This window comes from Stegastes partitus, unplaced genomic scaffold, assembly GCF_000690725.1.
Source record: "Stegastes partitus isolate 25-593 unplaced genomic scaffold, Stegastes_partitus-1.0.2 Scaffold20, whole genome shotgun sequence".
Classification (NCBI taxonomy): Eukaryota; Metazoa; Chordata; class Actinopteri; family Pomacentridae; genus Stegastes; species Stegastes partitus.
The window spans coordinates 1,100,840-1,121,308 of record NW_007577751.1 but is presented as its reverse complement, the minus strand read 5'-3'; the positions used below and the strand labels follow the sequence as shown (position 1 = coordinate 1,121,308).

At 40.9% G+C, this 20,469-nt stretch overlaps 2 protein-coding genes across 2 annotated transcripts; both read left to right on the top strand.

Annotated features, from left to right (window-relative positions):
* The first annotated feature begins 656 nt into the window (after nt 1–656).
* tfcp2 (transcription factor CP2) lies at nt 657–10,348 on the top strand. Its single transcript, XM_008293490.1, has 16 exons — nt 657–972; nt 1,320–1,515; nt 2,786–2,937; nt 3,465–3,541; nt 3,644–3,749; nt 3,998–4,104; nt 4,316–4,468; nt 4,614–4,724; nt 5,167–5,255; nt 5,420–5,468; nt 6,171–6,264; nt 6,762–6,852; nt 6,965–7,071; nt 8,634–8,776; nt 8,914–8,965; nt 9,087–10,348. The coding sequence occupies exons 2-16, from the start codon at nt 1,394–1,396 to the stop codon at nt 9,122–9,124; spliced, it is 1,491 nt and encodes a 496-aa protein (XP_008291712.1). The 5' UTR covers nt 657–972; nt 1,320–1,393; the 3' UTR covers nt 9,125–10,348.
* Nucleotides 10,349–11,342: 994 nt separating this feature from the next.
* On the top strand, nt 11,343–20,141 carry csrnp2 (cysteine-serine-rich nuclear protein 2). Its single transcript, XM_008293478.1, has 5 exons — nt 11,343–11,911; nt 13,567–13,739; nt 13,886–14,148; nt 15,782–16,078; nt 17,975–20,141. The coding sequence occupies exons 2-5, from the start codon at nt 13,580–13,582 to the stop codon at nt 18,926–18,928; spliced, it is 1,674 nt and encodes a 557-aa protein (XP_008291700.1). The 5' UTR covers nt 11,343–11,911; nt 13,567–13,579; the 3' UTR covers nt 18,929–20,141.
* The last annotated feature ends 328 nt before the right edge of the window (nt 20,142–20,469 follow it).

Below are 20,469 nucleotides of genomic sequence, written 5' to 3'. Positions count from 1 at the left end.
GTTTCATGTTTGTTTGTTTTTTTAAAAATAGATTTTCCCCCCTACCCAAAATACTACTTATAGTGTTGATAGTTTTATTCCACTCATAGTTTTAAAGATCTGTCCCACCCAAAACAAAACCTTCAGTCCAAGCACTTTTAACGGTTTCTTCCACCTAAAAGCAACATATGGCTTCAAATTCTTGTTTAACTCAAAAAAAAAAACAAAACCCAGTACTTGTAATTTTAAAGGTTTATTCCACCCAAAATACTACTTTCAGTTCAAGCATTTATAGTTTTAGAAGGTTTATTCTGCCCAAAATACAACCTACATTTTTTATAATTCTGTTCCAACCAAAATACTTTTTGTTCCAGTAGTTATAGTTTTAAAGGTTCATACCACCCAAAACTGTGCATCGTTTTTTGTTTTTTGTTGCCAGAGCCTCTGAGCTAGAAAAGTTAGCTGGCCTTGGAGTAAACAAGTGATTTCCATGTTATCTGGCCCAAAAAAGAGGTCATCAAAAACAAGTGTCCTAGAAATGCAGTCCTTCAACTGTAGCTTCCTCTGTGCAGACACACAGGCAGCAGTACCTAAACCGAGCGGTGTGTGGCGCTAATGAGCAACAACGTTATTTACCAGCACTGTGGATAAAACAGCGAGGAAGAAGGCGAAGCGGAAATTACGGCAGCTCCTTTTCCAGACGAAGCTAGATAAACAAACAAAAGCAAGACGTTATTTTACAGCTATTTATGAATTGGAGATTATTTTGACGTCTTGTTATGTATAGATATGCTTACCAACAACAAACTGATCCGGTGAATACCCGGTAGCTCAGGCAAACAAGAGCTAGCATCCTACTAACAAGTTAACTGGCAGGCTGCGTAGCTAACTTGTTAGCTCGACATGTTTATTTTAGTGCTGAGGGGAAGGAGCGCGACATGATGGCATGAACCTATCGCAGTGCAAGCAAATAGCTACAGTTGTCAGCTAAAGGTAAGCTTCACATCTCCACTAGGAGTACGTTGTTCAAGCGCATAAAAAGTAAAGTCTAAAAATGTTTTAGTTTTTACCAAGTTCTTTGAGTCGCAGCAGTGCATCTGTGCACCGTTGTAAAACGTGTGTTTGCACTACCGTCAGCCTCAGAGGCTCTGTGTTGTTCGGAATGAAAACCTGCTCATAATCAGTGCATAAACTGCTGATTTGATGATCTTTACTCATTTTTGTGGGTATACTTCTCCACCAAACAGCACCACGTTGTCTGATGTCTGTGGTTTTAGCGCTAGAGTCACTCTCGCTGATAATAAATCACTTATTTAACTCTCTCCTCCAAATTTTGGAAGGTTGTGAGAAACAGGTCAAACTTGGCCAGAGTTTTAACCGGAACTGCACCCCGTAAAATCTCCACATCGTCACCATGGCGTGGGCTCTGAAATTGCCCCTCACGGATGAAGTGATTGAGTCCGGACTGGTCCAGGACTTTGATGCCAGTCTGTCCGGCATTGGCCAGGAGCTCGGTGCTGGGGCGTACAGTATGAGGTACAGTATCCGTTTTTGGCGTATTAAGCCCTCTGTCTTAGTGTATTGTTGGACTGAACCGTACTACACATTAATATTTACCAAAATATATCAGCTGTTTGTTGCTTTACTGAATACAGAGTTTAAGATGAATTAAAACGTCTATTTTGGTTTATTCTGGGGAGTGTAGATGACATCTGAAAGTGATGCTCCAATTAGTTATCAATGTCTTAGTGAAACTGTATCAACTGCTTAAGTTAAATGTCAGCAGTGTGTGTTTTTACCTGACTCAGGTCTTTCAGTTTGTTTTTCTTTTATTTCTTAACCATTGTTTTTAAAATTCTCAAAATGATTGGTACTACACATTTTTGGAGTCAGAATGGATTTTCTTTCTGAACATATTTGCTAGATTTTAAGCATCAGTGATGCGGTGTCTGTTGTGTGCAGTGTTTCTTGTGTTGCAGGCAGTGTTTCACATTTTCTGACAGCCTGTGTGTCCTCATTAGTGGACAGTGTGAGCAGAGAAATCTCTTCACGCTTTGACGTAGTACATGGATATGTGAGTTCCTGTACTGAGAGATAGCAGAAGGGCAAATGAATCACCACTTGCAGATAAAGTGAAAAGCTAAACACAACTTGTTGACTATTGGATGGAGAATAGTCTTTGAAGAAAATTGACTGGGGCATTAGATTTATCCCTTCACTATGCAGCATATCCCTAATCCATTAGTGTAATTATGTGCACACAGTTCTGTTTTTTTTTTTTTTTTTGATTTGGTGCAGCTTATTTGAGAGATTAAACTAAATATTTATTTATGATGCTCATTTTTATGGTGATGGAAATTATGTGGAATCCATTTAGGTTTTGCTGACTCAAGTGCTTTGCTTTGCTGGAGCCAGATCCCTCTTCTGTGTCCCTTTCTGGCTCGTTAAATGCTCTGAACAGAGCCTGCTTGTTGTGGAAATTCTCGAGTTGAGAGGAGCAATGACAGACTGACTGGATACCTTGGTATTTGGTAGTGTTGCCTCCATTATGGTTAATGAACTGCAGAGCTAGAGAAAATGATTACTCACCATTCAGCCTCAAGTGTTGTGTGGTGATGGAAGGTAGTGTTACATTTAACACAACTTTTATCACAAGTTTGAAAGTCTGTCAATTTGAAGAGTTGGACATTAGGCCTGATGTTCTGTAGGTTAGTCTTAGTAAAAGCAAAGACTGAATGTCTTACAGTGAGGCCGTAAGTTTTTGGCAGTTTACTGACTATGTTCTTTTTTTGTCTTTGTTTTCCAGCGATGTACTTGCCCTCCCCATTTTCAAACAAGAGGAGTCCAATCTGCCTCCAGACAGTGACAACAAAATCCTTCCCTTTCAGTATGTTCTGTGTGCAGCTACCTCGCCAGCCGTTAAACTGCATGATGAAACACTCACCTACCTCAACCAAGGTCAGCCTCAGGATCCCAGCCCTTTTCAGCGTTGTCTAAATTTACTGAGATATAAGAGTAAGAAGTCAAAAGCCTCTGAAAGCAAATTCAGCTTCCTTTGACCTCATAGAAAACACTATATAGAAATATACTGGAATGATCTGTGGGGGGAATGTTTTTAAAATAAAGATGCCAGCGTAGTTGCATTCTTTTCTGTCAGTTTGGCCTGTTGACACTTTGTCTGTGTTATGCATACATCTGTAAAAGACACTTTTTTTCTCCTCTGTCACACAAATATTTTTTATATTTCATGATTTCTAAAAATCTGTGTTATTGCAGAATTGGCTTTATAATCATGCTATTGTTAGTAGAAGTGACAAACTGTATCATTGTTTCTGTGTAGTGTGAGACATTCTGTGTCTTGTGTCATGGAATTAACAAACAAGGATTTGCACATTTTCTTTTATTGTGGTTAGTATTACTTCGTCTTATGACAGTCCTGGAGGAACTGAGATCTGTTTATTAACTGTGTGGACTTATCATCACAGGACAGTCCTATGAAATTAGAATGCTTGACAATCGGAAGATTGGGGAACTTCCTGAAATCACTGGTAAAATGGTGAAGGTAAGAATATATTCACATTTGCACAGGTCAGTGTCTGTCTGAGTAGCATGAAGTGTATTTACTCTTTAATTCTTTCACAAAAATTATTTCTCTCAATTTCAGAGCATTATTCGTGTGGTGTTTCATGACCGACGACTTCAGTACACAGAGCACCAGCAGCTGGAAGGCTGGCGCTGGAACAGGCCTGGGGATCGCATCCTGGACCTGGGTGAGCACTGAATGAAAAACGGCTGTTCTTCGTTGAGAGTTCCAGAAAATTCTGTTTTTTTTCTGTATTGTGTTGTATTTATTTATAGAAAGAATGTTGCTGTGTATATTGTGTGTATATTAACCATCAGATAGTTTTTGGATAAAAATCCATTCAGAGCATTGCCTGTTAACCCAAATTGTAAATTCATGGTGTTCATCATTAAGAACTCCTTTGATAACAGCTTGTTTTGTATTGATCCATTGCAGATATCCCTATGTCAGTTGGCATAATCGACCCCAGGGCTAACCCTACTCAGCTTAACACTGTGGAGTTCCTTTGGGACCCATCAAAAAGAACCTCAGTTTTTATCCAGGTAGCATGATGGTCAACACTTTCGTTTTCCCAGCACATGTTGTAACTTCGGAATTGCAGTGATTTAGGCAATGTAGAGCTCTTTGCCAGAATAGAGCTCAGCTTATTAACATTCACTGTACTCATCTATTCTGTTTGACAGAGTAATTAGTTAACTGAATGTCTAATACAGCAGGTTTTTCATCTCAATTTCATATTCCTTTCCTTTTTAGGTTCACTGCATCAGCACAGAATTCACCATGCGCAAGCACGGAGGAGAAAAGGGTGTGCCTTTCCGCATCCAGATCGACACGTTTAAAGAGAATGAGAGTGGAGAGTACACAGAACATCTCCACTCTGCCTCCTGCCAGGTCAAAGTCTTCAAGGTTAGAGGAGTGACACAAGACTGAAATAAGAACGAATGAAATAAGATCCTACATGCACTGCAACGCAAATATATATTTTTATTGACTCCTCTGATACTGTTGTTCATTACCACCACATTAATATCCTGTACATAACTTGTTTCAGCCTAAAGGAGCTGACAGAAAGCAGAAAACAGATCGGGAGAAGATGGAGAAGAGGGCGCCACAGGAAAAGGAGAAGTACCAGCCCTCCTATGAAACCACAATCCTGACAGAGGTTCGCATGTAATAAGTGTGTTAATGGTATTAGTCACTGCTGGGATAAAGACAACGGTGTTTAAAACAAAACACAACCTAATCTAACGAATATGCTCGTATTTCCAAAAAAGGGCTGGAAAATGATTTTGTGATGGGCAGTGGGCCAAAAGCCAATATGTTGACTTGTCAATGCTATAATACAGAGAAAAGCCACAAACCAGTATTACAATATTAGTTTTCACTGATGCTTATTATTTCAGCCTAAATTCGTAAAACATATTTAAAACTACGGAGTGGAAAAAATAATGTTTCACTTGCGGATAGTGCACAGACCGACTGAGAGACAAATGGTGTGGATATATTTATTCAAGGCAAAGCTAAAAGTTATAACTTGTGGCTGCAGAAATTTATTTCTCACGTTATTTAGATGCCACGATAACAAAAGTGTTGATCTTTTGCAGTGCTCTCCCTGGCCTGAGATCACATATGTCAACAATTCCCCCTCTCCTGGCTTCAATAGCACACACAACAGCTTTCCTGTTGCTGAAGGGTATGAGGGTTTCATGATTCTGCTAATACTTCATGAATAATGCTGTGAACAGTAGCTGTGTATGATTAGCAAGGAACACACACACGATGTATATATTCTTCCTGTTGTAGATTGTATTTCTTTTCCTGGGTTCTAAAGTGGATGATTTTTTTCATCCTTTCTAGAAACGGGTCGCCAAACCACCAGCCTGAGCCTGTTGTTCCGGTTGCAGATGTAAGTTCATTTTCACTTTGTGAGTTTCTTTTATTGCCTCCTACATCTTGCGTCACTGAATCACTGTATATTAATAACCACAAAGGCAAAGCTGACATCTAGCTGTTAAACCTCTGCTCACGAGTAGATTCACTGACACACTTTGAAATGATAAAATAAATAAAAATCGACCTCAATCTGTGAATGGAAGTGCTTAGTGGTGGTACATCAGAAATACAAGGTCAACTCCGGTTGAATGCGTGACACCGGAAGCCAGTGATTCAACACTTCTATTATTTTACCTTGAAACATGATGTCAGAATATTTCATCCTGTATAAACTCTGTATTTGGACAGCTGCCTACCTGATATATAATGCTTCAGTCCTCTATATATACCCACTGAGAAATGAAAGAACAGCATGTAAATAAAAAATGTTAACAGTTAGATGTAGGTTTTAGTTTCTGTTTTTAAAATGGATTTTGAAAATAGTTTTTGGTTGATTTCAAAGCAATGACTATTGAAAAATACATTTCAAAGCAAAATAAAGCAACCATAGTCGAATCTGTTGTCACATTTATGCATTTATATTTTTGTGTGTTAACGTTCTCTTTTCGTTTTTAATGTTTCTAGTTGCCGGGCAAATGCCTGTGATTATTCCCTTTTTAAAGCTAGCTTTGATGGCTGCACATGTTTTCACTCACATTCTGTGTTATTTTCTCAGAATTTGTTACCCACAGCGACACCACAGGATGCACAACAGTGGCTTCATAGAAACCGCTTCTCACCTTTCTGTCGGCTCTTCACCAATTTCTCAGGTAAAACGGCCTCTGAATACACAATTATTACAAATTACACATCCATTTACTTTAGTGTAGTATCATCTTGTGAGTGTAACCAAACAGCTTGACCGAAACCCTTTGCTGGTGCCACTGAGCCCGTGTGTGGTTTAAGAAAGTGCCAAGAAAGTGAGCACAAGTAGAGAAGACTTCAGGTATTAGATGACACTAGGTAGCATAGCGGCAACTAAGGTTGCAACCCTGCATGACTGAAAAGATCCGCTCTGCCAAAGTTTCTTTTAGTAAGCCACCAATACCCTGCCAAGATCTTGACCTGTGGTCTGTTGCTGACCTTGTATGGCAAGCACTCAGAGGACAGGATAAATGAAAAGACTGTTCATTTGTGTGAATCCACAAAGACATTTTGCTGACTCTGTGATCATTTTTTCTCAACAACAGCAAAAAAATCCAAAAAACCATTGCTATATTGTGTAATTTGTAGAGGGTGATGACAAGGTCTTGTTTTTGTGTACCAGGGGCAGACCTTTTAAAACTGACCAGGGAGGATGTTATTCAGATCTGTGGGCCAGCTGATGGAATAAGACTCTTCAATGCACTGAAGGGACGGTGAGTCACACTCAATTTAATTGCATTTCAGAATATGCCATGTACCCACTATTATCCAAAAAAACAAATTATGGGAGTCAGCATTTTGTGTAATTTTTCTCTGTGGATGCAGGGTGGTACGTCCAAGACTGACCATCTACGTTTGCCAGGAGTCGCAGCAGGCACGGGAACAGCAACCAAAACATGAAAATGGTGATGCTGCTGCCAACACTTTCTTTGGTCAGTACATGTTCATGCGTGTTTGTTTTAGCAAAGTAGACATATGAATATTTAAAATATACTATGCGAATGAGGCAGAAAATTGTGAGACTTCAGTGACTGCAAATCACACAGTGTGGTCAGCATGTACACAGTTGAACAAATAAACAAATACCTCATCCGCACTTTCTATCACTGACAGTTATTATACTAGTGTGTGTAAACATACTGCATCCTGCCACAGCCAAACAAAGTCCTGAAATGAACAGCCCAGTTTACATGTGGGAAATGAGCCTACTATCAAAATCGACCTCCGATGTGCTGCTGTATTTATATTGGAGTCCTGGAGCCACATAATTTCATGTTTAATAGACGTGCTGAAAGGAAGATTGTTGTCTTTGGGCAGAGACAAGCTACTAAGTGTTTCCCTCTGCCTTCATGCTAAGATAACCGCCAACTGTCTAGCTTCATATTTATTCACAGACATAAAAGAGGTAAAAAGAAATCAGTTTAATATTGCTCTTTGCCAGAAAGCAAGAGAACGTGTCACCCAAAATGTTGTGATTATCCAGGTTTTTCCACCAGGACATTTAGAAGCCAGACAGTAGTGGAAAAGTATCCAGCTAGGGGGTTTAAAGGGCAATTTTTGTCTGTAAAAGACAGAATGTGATTGACACATTCTAATGCCACTCGTCCATGATATGCACTGATCTTAATTATTGCATGTTTTAGTGTTTAGTTTAGTGTTCCATTCAAGTGCAGTGTTTGGAAAATTAACCACTTGAAATTCACCATTATTGTCAGGTAACTCTCAGTAGCCCTGGGTGTCCATCAGTCGGTTGTGAGAGTGACAGCAGCTGTTATAAGTTGTGGACAGTAGCTTGTGTTTGTCAATAAAGGGCTGCTATGACATGCTGGCTGAAATGCAAACAGGAGGTAATTTGTTAACAGGGCTTAATCACTTTCAGCGTGTGTTTAAAATCCGACAACAGAGTATAGTTGCATATTTGCTGCTATAAAAACACTTCTGTTGTTTGTTATCACTTTGGACTTAATTGTTAGCACAATGCTTCTTAAATGCCACAGGGAGCTGAGTTTGCACTGCACTCCTTTTTTTCCCCCATGTACTGCTGATGTGATGTCGTCTCACATGATTGAGCAAGTTCTAAGTACAACCAGCTGTGTACTTGATTGCCGTTAACAATGCCATCATACAGCTTTTTATCCAATCCACCTGTCTTTGTTCATTATCACTGTAGTAACTGAGATACTGCAGTGTTTCCAATCAGTAGACTTTGATGATAGTAGAGGGTCGTCAAGCTTTGATTGGTCCGTGATTGGATTAACTTTGAGTTTCAAATAGAGCTTTTGCTGGTGCAGTAGCTGTATTCTTTTGGTACACATGCATGCCAAACCAGAAGGCCCATACCAAACTCTTCGGTACAAATGGTCACTTATATAACGCTTTTATCAAAGCGCTTTAAATACATGTACTGTTATCCCTTTATTACCTCTATGCACTGTTCTTCTTGTCAAGCTGTGGTACTGACACCTGTTTTCACTCTACCTGCTTTTTCTTGTAGTATATCATGCCATTTACCTGGAGGATCTCACTGCTGGTGAGCTGACAGAGAAGATTGCTCAGCTCTTCAACATCTCACCCAGGCAGATAAATCAGATCTTTAAACAGGGTCCCACTGGCATCCATGTGCTGGTTAGTGATGAGGTAAGAGAGTCCCGCTGCTATGACTTTCCAGAGGTTTTAAATCACAGCTACAGATGATGAGACCAATGGAGAGAAGCTTACTTGTTATGACATTGCTAATGGCTTTTGCTTGTTTCCCATTCCCTCTCGTCTTCCAGATGATTCAGAACTTTCAAGATGAAGTATGTTTTGTTTTGGACACAATGAAAGGTATTTGAGCGTGGTGATAAGTGTTGACGATCTATCTGTTTCTATATTTACCACCTTGATGAACTGCATCATTGCAGGTTTATTTTTAACATCCCTGCCTGCTGTCTTTTTTTTTTTCCAGATGACACAAATGATGGCTACCACATCATCTTGAAGTGAATACTGGGAAGGAGAATAGCCCAGCCTTGCTCTCCTCATTAGACCCAATCCAGTCAGCCCCTCTAGAGCTTCAATACTCCTTGCTGATCCTGGAATATATGGAGATGCCCCAAGACAGCTCTTGAAGCAGCTAGGAGGAACATGTGACTGAAGCACCTGGCCCTCTCCTCACTACACCCTACTGTCTTACTTTTGAGGGAGTGACTCTGGTACCACAGCAAATTAACAGTCTCCTTCTCGCCCTGCCATTGTCTCCTTTAAATGGTTGCATTTTCCTCTGTCGCTTATGTCTCAAAAGGAGGTTAGTGGCGCTACAGCTGCTGTCGTTGTTTGTTAGCTGAGCATCTGGTGTGCCAAAGCTCTGTACGTCAGAATCAACAGTTGTCTCTTTAAAAAAAACAACAACCAAAAAAAAGGAAAAAAAATCAAGGTAAGGAAAAAGACACTGATAGTACTTTACTTTCAGTCTGCAATTCAGCATGATTTCTCGTCTTCGTGCTAAGTTGCCATATGGAATACAAGCCAGTCTGCAAGAAACACGGTAAAGCTGACACAGTCACACACATTGAATTAAAGAACCACAAGAGGCTTCAAAATCAACAACCAGGATGTCAAGGGAAACAGTTGGAATCTAGCTGTCCTTCAGAACATCTGAGATTCCTTTGAAAGCTAGCGATGTTTGTTACTTTTGAGAAGAAAAGTTTTTCTAGACTCCCGAACCCTGTTAGGTCTTCATAGTTTGTGTAGACAGCGTCGTGGCACACGTGATTTTTACTTCGGCATCTTGAAAGATGATAAACACCGTCTGTGTTAGTGATCACAGTGGCAACACCAGCAAACTGTCTCCATGTGCTTCCTCTCCTTATCGGCTTAATTAGCACACCAGCATTTCATTATGTTCGTTTTTTGGCCATTTTTGCTCAACATTATTTTCTTCATTTTTAACATGTTTTTGTAATGAATCATGTGCTACTTTGGCAGTTATTTTTTGTTCAAAAAATGGTCTTTTTAACATACTTAGATGTCTTCATCGTTGTTTTTGGATGTTACCACTTCCAAATGCTAATACGTGTTATAAGTTGTTGTGCACATGAGAGCTGCATGTGAAAAGATATGATTAGTTTATGTTCGGTCCTTTGTACATGAAATTGATAGCTTGATATTTTAGATATTCATTTTTTGCCCCATTTCGTCAGCATCATTAAAATACTTACCCATGTGCTAGCTGCTATCTGTTGTCTGTCTTTTTAGAAACTTTGCAATTAAAAAAAACCAAAACAAAACAAAACAGCAATTCCTCAAATCCCGGCCTTCTCAAAGTTAAAACTGCAGAAGAGTGTTGAATTCTTACTTTGAATGAACATCTATGCCTGACTTGTTAGCTAGAAACTCCTATCTCTAGATTCACACAATATTTACAGCCGTCCTCAAATTTATTCAAATTTCAAAGAGCTCTAATTTGTCCAGGACAGTTTTGTTTTTTTAAATTATTCTTTTCAATCACAATTCAAAAGCAATGTCTTATTTTTACTAAATTATAATTTAACATATTTTCTTAAAATTTATTATTACTTTTTCAGTTTCTAGTTACTTGAGTGACTATTGTGAATTTTGGCTTTTCTTTAATGGAAGGGTATGAATAAATTTGAGTACGACTATAAATGATTGTGAGATAAAGAAGGTTTCTTTAAACTTGAAAAAGTAGGAGGGGAAAGTAAAAACACACTGGAAGCTACCGAGAAAATGTTAATAAATAATGTTGATATTATTTAGGGTTAGTCCGACAAAAGGACAGATGTGAAGGCTTAGTCATTTTGTTTCCATGGAAACTAGATTTGACATGATACGAAGATGACAACAGCACAAACTGTAAATCACATTAAGGTGAAGGTGTGATGCAAGCTTGTGTCAAAATGTCACACGCCTGTCTTATTTTTGCACATTTATTTCTGCAGAATATGAACAAAGAAAATCATGGTGGGGGGCAGCAAGAAGCGAAAGACTCAGTTTCCCAGCATGCCTCGGCGCAGCGCATGCTCGTGATGTCACAATAAGTATATATACGGCTACAGGGAAGAATTTCTTCCTCCATTGTTACATTGTAACAAACGGGGCCGGGGCGAACCGGGGGAGAAAGGAGGCGGCTTCTCGGGAGAAACCCTGCAACGTTTCCTTTTTTTTGACACCAAACGAAACCGGGCCGGTTCTTGTTTTAATGCGAGAAGACGGCGAAGTTAAAGCCCAGCCGAGAGAAGCCGCCCCGGTGAGGAGAAGGATAAACGAACACAGATGTCAGCGGATTTCTCCATTACTCCCATTTTCAAGGCTCATACTTCAGGAGGATAAGACATATACATTATTGATGTTGCTCTAAAAAAAAAAAAAAAATGTTGGGGAAATAAATCGCAGCTTTCACCATATGACGCCCCGTCCGTCCTTTTAAATAGATTAGGCATGCAACATTTAAATCAAACCCGCCGGTCGAACAGACATCTCCCGTTTTCTTCGTGATCCCTACAGTGTGCAGGAACAATGAGCATGAAGTAGCCCATTACAGCCACATATAAAAGTGTTGCACATTGACAATCCAGCCAGATCACTTTGGGTCACCGTCGCTCCACGGTTTGCAGTCTGGATTCGTCGCTTTTTGGCACAGAAAAGAAGAGGAGGAAGAAGAAAAAAAAGCAGCAGCTCGTAGGGCGTTTTAAAGATTGATGTGCAGCTCGGATTGGAAAGAGGAACGACCTGCGGGTTTGCTTGGAATAAGGGTCCCTGTTTCTGCTGCAGGTAAGAGGGTTTAGTGTTTCATTAACCGGGCGCTTTGCCATTGTGTGTTTGTATGTGTGTGAAAAATGGGAGAGTGGAAAGAGAGAGAGAGAGAGAGAGAGGGGGTGAGGAGGGTGATCGAGCCTGTGCTTGTCAGGTTGATAATATCCAACCTCCCCCAACCCAGTCTGACCAGCAAGCACACAGTTAAACTCATACTTCATCTACACACTGCAAGTCATTGACGAGTTAATATACAATGGATTATAAACATGCTGCATCCTGACACAACCAAACAAAGTCCTGAAGGGAACCACAGCCTGGCTTCCTATATATTTATATATATGACAGAGCCCACACTATCAAAACCCACCTCTGCTGTGTTGCTCTATTTATACATACTAGAAAATGGTTCACTTGCTGCACCAGTATCTTTAACACCAGGCCCAGTTCCCTCACAGCCTCTTGAGGTGTTTTTTAAAATAATTTTTATTATTTTTTTATGCATTGCAACATGATTGAAGACTTTTTATTTGTGACATGGTCTTACTGTGCTGGCAGTGAAATGTAAAGTGACAGTGCAATGACATCAAGACATGATAAACAGATATAAATGATGATGAGTAAAGTGTGTGTGTGTGTCTATATGACATGACAATCGCAGACAATTACAGCATCACCCTGGACATCGAGGCTTTAATCAAACAGTGCTCATTCTTTGAGTAAATGTGAGGACTTTCCTCTCAACTAAAATCACTATGACTGCAGCTGTTTCATTATTCACTGTCCACGGAGCAGCTCCTGGACTGTGTGACATCATCCTGCCATCATGACTCCATTTAGCTCCATGACAGACTAAAGTGTACACAATTAACGAAATTTGACATGTTAGTCCCGATCAAGGCTAACATTTTTCCTTTAAAACTGGATGTTTGCTCATTTGGAGTCGTCCCATTTATGAATGACAATGCAGTATGTTGCAGTCAGTAGCATGTCACATGTTAACCCATGGGGAATGCTAGTATGACAAGCTTCAGGCACGCTTTTGCACTGTCTTTATGGAATGTAATCATAAATACTAATTAATTTCAGCTGCGTCTACAAGCGTTGATGAACTACACCCCTAAGGGACATGACACATTGTGACATATATCCTTGTTTGAAGTCTTCTACAGATGTGATTGATCAACTCCAGCTTTCAGATCCCCTCATATTTTGACTGTTCATAACAGAATTGGGGGTTAAAAAAAAAAAAAAAAGCATCATTTGCTTCAAGGCTGTTCACATAAACCGTGCTTGCCTAGTTGCCATGGTTACATTTCTAGACTTGATAATTTCAAAGTAGGATTTCATGTGAGATGGGAGGCAGAGAGACGAAAATGATGGAGCTGGAATACAGATGAAAGGAGACAGGCCTGAACAGATGTCAGCTTTTAGCTTCTGTGTTGGTGCTGACCTCACGCAGGAGCAGTTTTGATAGAAATCACCCAGTTCTCTGAGAGAAAACAAGAATATTTTGTCTCTTAAGTAGTAAACAAATATCACACAAGTGACCCAAAACATCATCCACTCTCTTCTCATTAACCAAAGTTCACTTACTCACATCTTTTGGCTCATATAAAGTGGTGCAGAGTGTGTTCACTGTGGCTCGACGTCTGCTGCTCTGTGTCCCCCAGACACCAAGTTTCCATGGAGGCAGGTTCGTCCCTCAGCCTCAAACGAAGATATGAAGAGGTGGACAACAGCTCTCCATTCTCTACACCCAAGGACTCTGACGATGACATCTCCAGCAGTGACAGCGCTGACAGCTGCGACAGCCTCAATCCCCCCTCCAGCACTGCATTTACCCGTAAGGAACAGCAGGAGACACACGTTAAAGGCAATACACCCGCCCAAAACTACACTGCTGATTAACAAAAGCGTTTAATTACTCACGTGTAACACCGCATCCCTAAACTTACTCCCTTTCTTTTTTTCTTTTTTCCCCCACATTAGCCACCTCCATCCTCAGACAGCACAAGCCGTCTCCAGGGGGGAAGCGGGTACGTTTTGATGTGGTGACGGTGTATTACTTCCCCCGGCGGCAGGGCTTCACCAGCGTGCCCAGCCAAGGGGGCAGCTCGCTGGGCATGGCCCGCCACCACTCCTCCATCAGACACTACACGCTGGGAGAGTTTGCACGCGAGCAGGAAACCAGCCACCGGCACACTCTGCGGCAGCACCTGCGCCAGGAGAAGCTCAATGCCCGCAAGATGAAGGTAGATATTTAGACAAGAGTGTGATTGAATTATATCACCTTTAATTCATGACTTCTTTGTATAAAGAGTATAGTAATATTAGATAGTTTTGAAAAGGTAATTCACCCTTGACGAATAGGGATTTTGAGTTTGTTCTCTCATGTGATTCTCCTTACAAAGACTGTTTTATAAGATGATGGTACATGGGTTTAGTATACAAATGTCTTGTGGTCTTATTTGAAAAGCATTTTATATCTCCATTAGCTGCAGTAACTAAGAACATTTGAAGAGTTCATTTGCAAAAACAGATAACTCCATTTTTGTAGATTTTCAGAAAACATATTTTTTTGTTGTTTGCTTGAGATAATATCAATCAAACCGAAGTTGAGTGGATTTGACTCAGTAGACATGACAAAAATAGAGATAACTTAATTTTGACTGATATCGTCTCAGGTAGACGACGGAAAAGTGGCTTTTCTGAAGGTTTGTGAAGATTGAAGAAGAGTTATCTGTTTTAGCAAACGAACTCTTCATTTACTGTTGTATTGTCTTTTTTTGTCTCGTGCACTCTGACAAGAGGCAGCCTAACTGGGCCTCTTTCCACCTCTCACATGCCTGTGAGTTGTTAGCAGGCCCACTGAAGATTAATACCCCCTTTAAACTTTCCCTTTAAATAACTGCTTCAGGCCAAAGAGGTAAAGCTTTCCAATATTTCAAACCACATTTCAAAGATTAGAGAAAAGTCCAAAAGATAAATACAAGTGTAGCAGAACTTGTTTTTTTTCCTTCTCCTCCTTCATAGGTCATCTCACAGCAGATTTTATCTTTTGACCCCCAGACTGAGAAAAACGGAGCTCCACGTGGATCAGTATCAACTTTCAAACTTTACTCAAACACTAATTCATTTGTATTGACAATCTAATGTGTGTGCAGTATACATTTATAAAAAAGGTGCGTTCCATTTGAACTGGGAAGTTGGAGTTCTCAATTGAGAATTTCAAGTGGAACACACCTGTAGACCTTGAGAGTTTGAGGAACCTCACCAACCTCGACTTCAAGATCTCAGATGGCTGCTCAGAACAACAACAGCAGTAAATACTGTTTATTAGCACTTTTGTATTACTTGTGTGCCAGGTGCACACACAGTACTGTCCAGCTCCTGTCTGTGGACACGGTGCTACAAATTTTGTGTGCCCTGTAATGTGTTCTCAACGGGTGGTATTGCTAAGAATGGCATGTGTGAAGTGTTCATTTTGGTTCTCCACCTTGTTTTACATGAACTAAGGTATGAATCCATTCCCAGCTCCTACTTCTAACTTCTGGTGTAAATGGAACACAGCACAGGGTCCAATTTTCTGCTTTTGATCCATAAAATATATTTTAGTGATAATGCCTTTGTCCTTTTACTTCAATAGAATACGCTTTACTTGTAGTAGAATATCTCATCAGTTCTTATACTTAAACAAAGGATCTGAGTTCTTTGTCCACTATTGCTCATTTGAAAAGCTCTATTACGAAATGTGAAATCAGCTTCAAATGAAACTGTTCTTCAAGTATCAGTCCTTGAGATCCTCAATAGCCTCTTCAGGGTAAAATAGGGAATCAGTCTCTCATTGTCCACGGCTGACAGTTCCACACTAACTGTCGTCCACAGCTGACGAGGAACGGCACAGTAGAGTGCGCTCAGGCAGATCTAATGACTCTGGAGGACGTTTCAGACGAGGACCTGGATGTGGACGGCGTGGAGGTGGACGACTGCTTCTTCCTCCAGCCGCTGCCCACGAAGCGCCGTCGAGCCCTGCTGCGAGCCTCTGGTATCGCCCGCATTGATGCGCGAGAGAAAGCCGAGCTCAGAGCCATCCGCCTCTCTCGGGAGGAATGCGGCTGTGATTGCCGTTTGTACTGTGACCCTCGCCACTGCGGCTGCAGCCAGGCTGGTATTAAGTGCCAGGTAAGAGTTGCTGGCTTGGACTGGACGCACCTGCAGAGAGAAGAGAGCCGCTGTGCAGTCTGTTGAGCCCCAGTCTTCAAAATGTGTCCCCTGTTTGCCAGATTTATCTCAGTCTTTTTCCCAGAAGACGTTTTGCCATGTCACAGAGGGAAGTGCGCAGTTGTAAATAATTAAGCCAATAATTTATTTGTATTTTTTTGCTGCTTTGGTTTCACGGTGCTGGTGTTGTGCATGCTGCCTCGCTGTCTCACTGTCATGGCTTCCTTTGACTCTTGAATACAACAGTGCCATTGTTTCTATTATCAATACCAAATGTGCTCTTCCTTCTATGACAGGTCAAAATGTCTGCTGTGAAAAAGGCCTTTTGATTTAATGTTGTGATTTTTTAACTGTGTAATGATTTGATTTAACTCTAAACCACATTTCAATTCAGCGTTAATGCCAGAATAATACATAAATGAAATCAGCATGTGCAGTCATTCCAGTGAGACCACTCTTATTGTTGGATAAGACGAAAAAATACATCATGACTGTGTCACTCCAACATTTGATTCCATTGATTGCATTGTGTTCCTGCAATACTTTACTGGAGTTTTGCCAAGTCTACACACTAGATGTGTTTTATAGTGGCAGCTGCTTTAGTGTCCTTGCTGGCACTTGAAAGTGGTCACTCTCTGTGCTGTAGTTTCCACTGTGGGAACTGAGGAAGTCTCAACAGGGCAGGAACAACTTAAAGGACCCTTTGTGCTTGTGCAGACCAGTCATGACAGATTTTACTGTTTCAGTTAGTTGAAATATGTCTTTGTTTTTCTTTTCGTTTTAGGAACTGTGAATATTGTGTTAAAAGCACTTCAGTACGACACTCGGCTGGAGCCAGAGGCATTCATTCTATAGACTGAAATGTGTCTTTTACTGATCAATGGAGTCTCAAGAAGGGAAGCTCACTCCCACTGCTTTTGCGCAGTATCACAATTTATTGATCATACTAATGTTTCAGCCCCTCTGGGCCTTTATCAGAGACTCATTCTCCTCTGGGAGTGTCCTTTAGTATCATGCATATGTAAAAGAAAAAGAAAAGAAAAAAAACATGACCAAGTACAACACTAATCCACACAATTATGTCTATTTCCACGATTATTTCCAGAAATTGCACATCTAATAAATGAAAACATATGCATTGCTGCTTTTACAAGTCCTTTAAAGTAATTTAGTGATTAGAGCTACTTTTCCTAAAGTCCCAAACCTCCTGAGAGTGTAGAATGTCATGGAATCGTTTAAACCTTTAGGGTGTAAAGTTTGCAAATTAAATATCCAGTATGCTTCTTTTCCATTAAGAATTTAATCAGTGTTGCTCCCTGGATTTGGCAGCGCTGCATTTTCACTGCCCTGGAATTTAAATGATAATGATGTCATGTTTAAAGTCACAAGGTAATCTCTATCATGTGTCCTTGTGGAGGCTGAAGTGGCACCTTCCAACGTACCTGCATTTGAGATTATTTTCTTCAGAAAATCAATCAATGCAGTGAAACCAGAATCAATATGTGAAAACACTATTGTTACGAGTCCATCAGGTTGTGGCATGCTGACTTTTGTATTGCCTGAGCTGCCTTGGATGAAAATTGAAAATTAAGGTCTGAAAATTTGTGTTAAACTTTTTAAATGATCCCTTTCTTGTTCAAATTTTTGCTTTTTCATGAAGAAGGACAGCTCTGCCTTGACCTAACTTATTGCACAATAAACAAATGCTCTTTTGGTTGTCAGGATTTTTTCCTTAGTTTCCTAATTTCTCTGTGCTATCTGTGTTTTTCATTTAAGCTGAAAAACGGTGTTTACTCTCTCAGTACTGTTGCATTTCAATGAAAGTGAAACTAAAATTACCGCTGCTTTCTTCTTCAGGTGGATCGAATGTCTTTCCCGTGTGGCTGCTCTAGGGATGGTTGCGGCAACGTAGCAGGCCGTATTGAGTTCAACCCTCTCCGTGTCAGAACTCACTACCTGCACACTATCATGAAACTAGACTTGGAGAAGAGGAGGATGCTGATACAAGGGACAGGGGACCAGTATGCTGAATCTGACCCAATGTCTTCCCCCTCCTCCACGTGCCCCACTTCCCCGGACCTATCTTCTGTTGCTGGCCTGGACTCTGAGCTGGAGGAAAGTGAAGTGCACTCAGTTGTGGAGGTTCAGGATCTCCTGGCAGAGCAGGACATACTGGAGCAAGAAAATGAAACAGCTGTGCTGCACTTGCAGAGCGCAGAGGAGCAGGAGAGGAGGGAGAGGGAGGAGGCTGAAGGGGAAACAGTGCAGCCGGAGTTGAGCGCTGCTGGTCTCTCAGAGCAGCCTCTCTGCCTCCTACCCAGTGCCTTGGGAGGGGAGCTGCCTGGGCAGGCAGAGGTGCCAGGTGTGGAGCAGGTCCTCCTGCAGGGACCTTTCCCCACAGGCGCCACGGTGTTGTGCATCACTGACAACCAGGAGGAGAGCCCCTCTGACCTCCTCAAAGACTCCACTTCCCTGCTCTACTATCAGCTCAGTCCCATAGAGCCTGCAGCCTTTCACACGCTGCCCAGAGCGGAGGAAGACGAGCAGGTGAGAGAACTGGACACAGGAGGAGACGAGTTTGTAGAGAGGAAACAAGATGGAGGAGAGGAATCAAAGGATGATAAACATGAAGGCAACACCTGCAGGCAGAGTTTGGGCAAGTCTTTGACCAATATGATCCTGTGCTCAGAGGACTGTGTGGCAGTAGTGAAGGAGACGCCCCCGAGTCCTCCGCCCAACGTCCCGGAAGAGCAGCGCCAGGTGGAGTCCTGTTTGGAGAAAGACGTCAATCCACTGCCTCCTGAAGTTTAGTACTAGCTTCTCTGCAGATATTTTGCACAATAGCTTCATCTAAGATGAGTAAATTACACATTTCACATTTATTACTGCTATTATGAAGAATGACTACAGGTTGTGATCTCTTATAATGACTGTCATTGAATTATATGGAGAGTGAGCTTGAGTGTTACAATACACGAGGGAGGAGAGATGCTGAAAGCACATACAGATCACTCCCCAGAAGTGTAATATGGATGCAGTTTAAAGGCAAAGTTGTACTTAATTCTGGGGTGATGACTGCGGCCTTAATGGAAAAACATGAAAACACTTATATGTAGGAGTCGGTGAGAAGTACAGCAAGTAGTGCTTTGTTAATTTCCAACGCAGCAAACTGAAAACACAGTGTGTGAATGCTGACATAAGCCTTTTGTTTGTTGATGTATAAAGCTATCAACACTAAACACAAATTGTTTCGCAGTGCGCAAGAAGCCGGCGTATTTAGATACCTACCGGCTCACTTTCCATTACAGCAGACCCGTGCTGTATTCAAGCCAAATGAAGGCCTCTGATCGTATCCTCCGCTGAACATAGACCTAATAATCCTGGAAATACTTGTTTTTGTGTACTGTATATGCATTTGCAATGTGCAAGACAGAGCTGAGGTTGCTGCTTTTTTGATCTGTATGCACATTGTGAACTGAAGGCAGCGGGTGTTGTGACCCTGCAGCACTGAGACGTGAAGGTAAACCAACACTGAGCAGCAGATTAGCACTGGCCTTACATGTTGCTCTTGCTCACCTTTGACTGCTCGTACAAATGCAGTCAATTTGTCAAAAAAAGAAGAAAAAAAAAGTTTACCTGTAGTTGCAATGCCTATATTATTTCTTTGAGTAATGTGTCTTTTGTGGATTAGATACTGTTGGTTTTGAAGTTGAGGTCCTTACAGTCGTTTTATTTTTATTTGGGAATGAAAGGAAATGTTTTTTCTTTCATACTGCTACACTGTAATGCCATGTAGTCAGTCATATCATGTTATGATGAAATGCCAGAATAGATCTTCCAAGTTCATTTTTAAATGCATCGTTCTGTAAGGAAGAGATGATTCTGAAGTAAAAGTAAAATTTCATATAAAGAAAATAGCATTAAAAGAGTCAAAGAAAACTGCAGCCTATGCAGCTGAAAGTAGTTATACAAAACAATGTGATGTTAGTAATTTATGGATCAGATTGACAACAACCTGAATTTGTATATTTTATGTTCAGTCTGTATGTGTGTGTGGGGTGTGTGTATGTGTGCACTTACTTTACATTTGTGTGTCTACGTGAGAGAGAAAGGTGTGTGTGCATCTGTGTGTGCAGGCACATGTATGTACTGTATTAGAGATTTTGGGGAGGGAGGGATGTTAGGGAGGATAAATATTTTATTCCTGAAAGGTGCTGATGTTACAGATTTACGATTCACAGGTTTTTCTCCTGACCATCATGAGAAATGAGTTCATGGAGATGTTTCTCGATGACTGACGTAAGAAGTGTTGGAGAGCCTCTCGTAGGAACGCAATAGCTACTGCACTGCAA

What these genes read in the sequence shown, in the direction of transcription:
- tfcp2 (XM_008293490.1), top strand. Translation starts at nt 1,394, where the DNA reads ATGGCGTGGGCTCTGAAATTGCCCCTCACGGATGAAGTGATTGAGTCC. An exon ending in TTCAATGCACTGAAGGGACG is followed by an intron (nt 6,853 to 6,964) that starts GTGAGTCACACT and finishes CTGTGGATGCAG; the next exon opens with GGTGGTACGTCCAAGACTGA. An exon ending in TGCTGCCAACACTTTCTTTG is followed by an intron (nt 7,072 to 8,633) that starts GTCAGTACATGT and finishes TTTTTCTTGTAG; the next exon opens with TATATCATGCCATTTACCTG.
- csrnp2 (XM_008293478.1), top strand. Translation starts at nt 13,580, where the DNA reads ATGGAGGCAGGTTCGTCCCTCAGCCTCAAACGAAGATATGAAGAGGTG. An exon ending in CTCCAGCACTGCATTTACCC is followed by an intron (nt 13,740 to 13,885) that starts GTAAGGAACAGC and finishes CCCCCACATTAG; the next exon opens with CCACCTCCATCCTCAGACAG. An exon ending in AGGCTGGTATTAAGTGCCAG is followed by an intron (nt 16,079 to 17,974) that starts GTAAGAGTTGCT and finishes TTTCTTCTTCAG; the next exon opens with GTGGATCGAATGTCTTTCCC.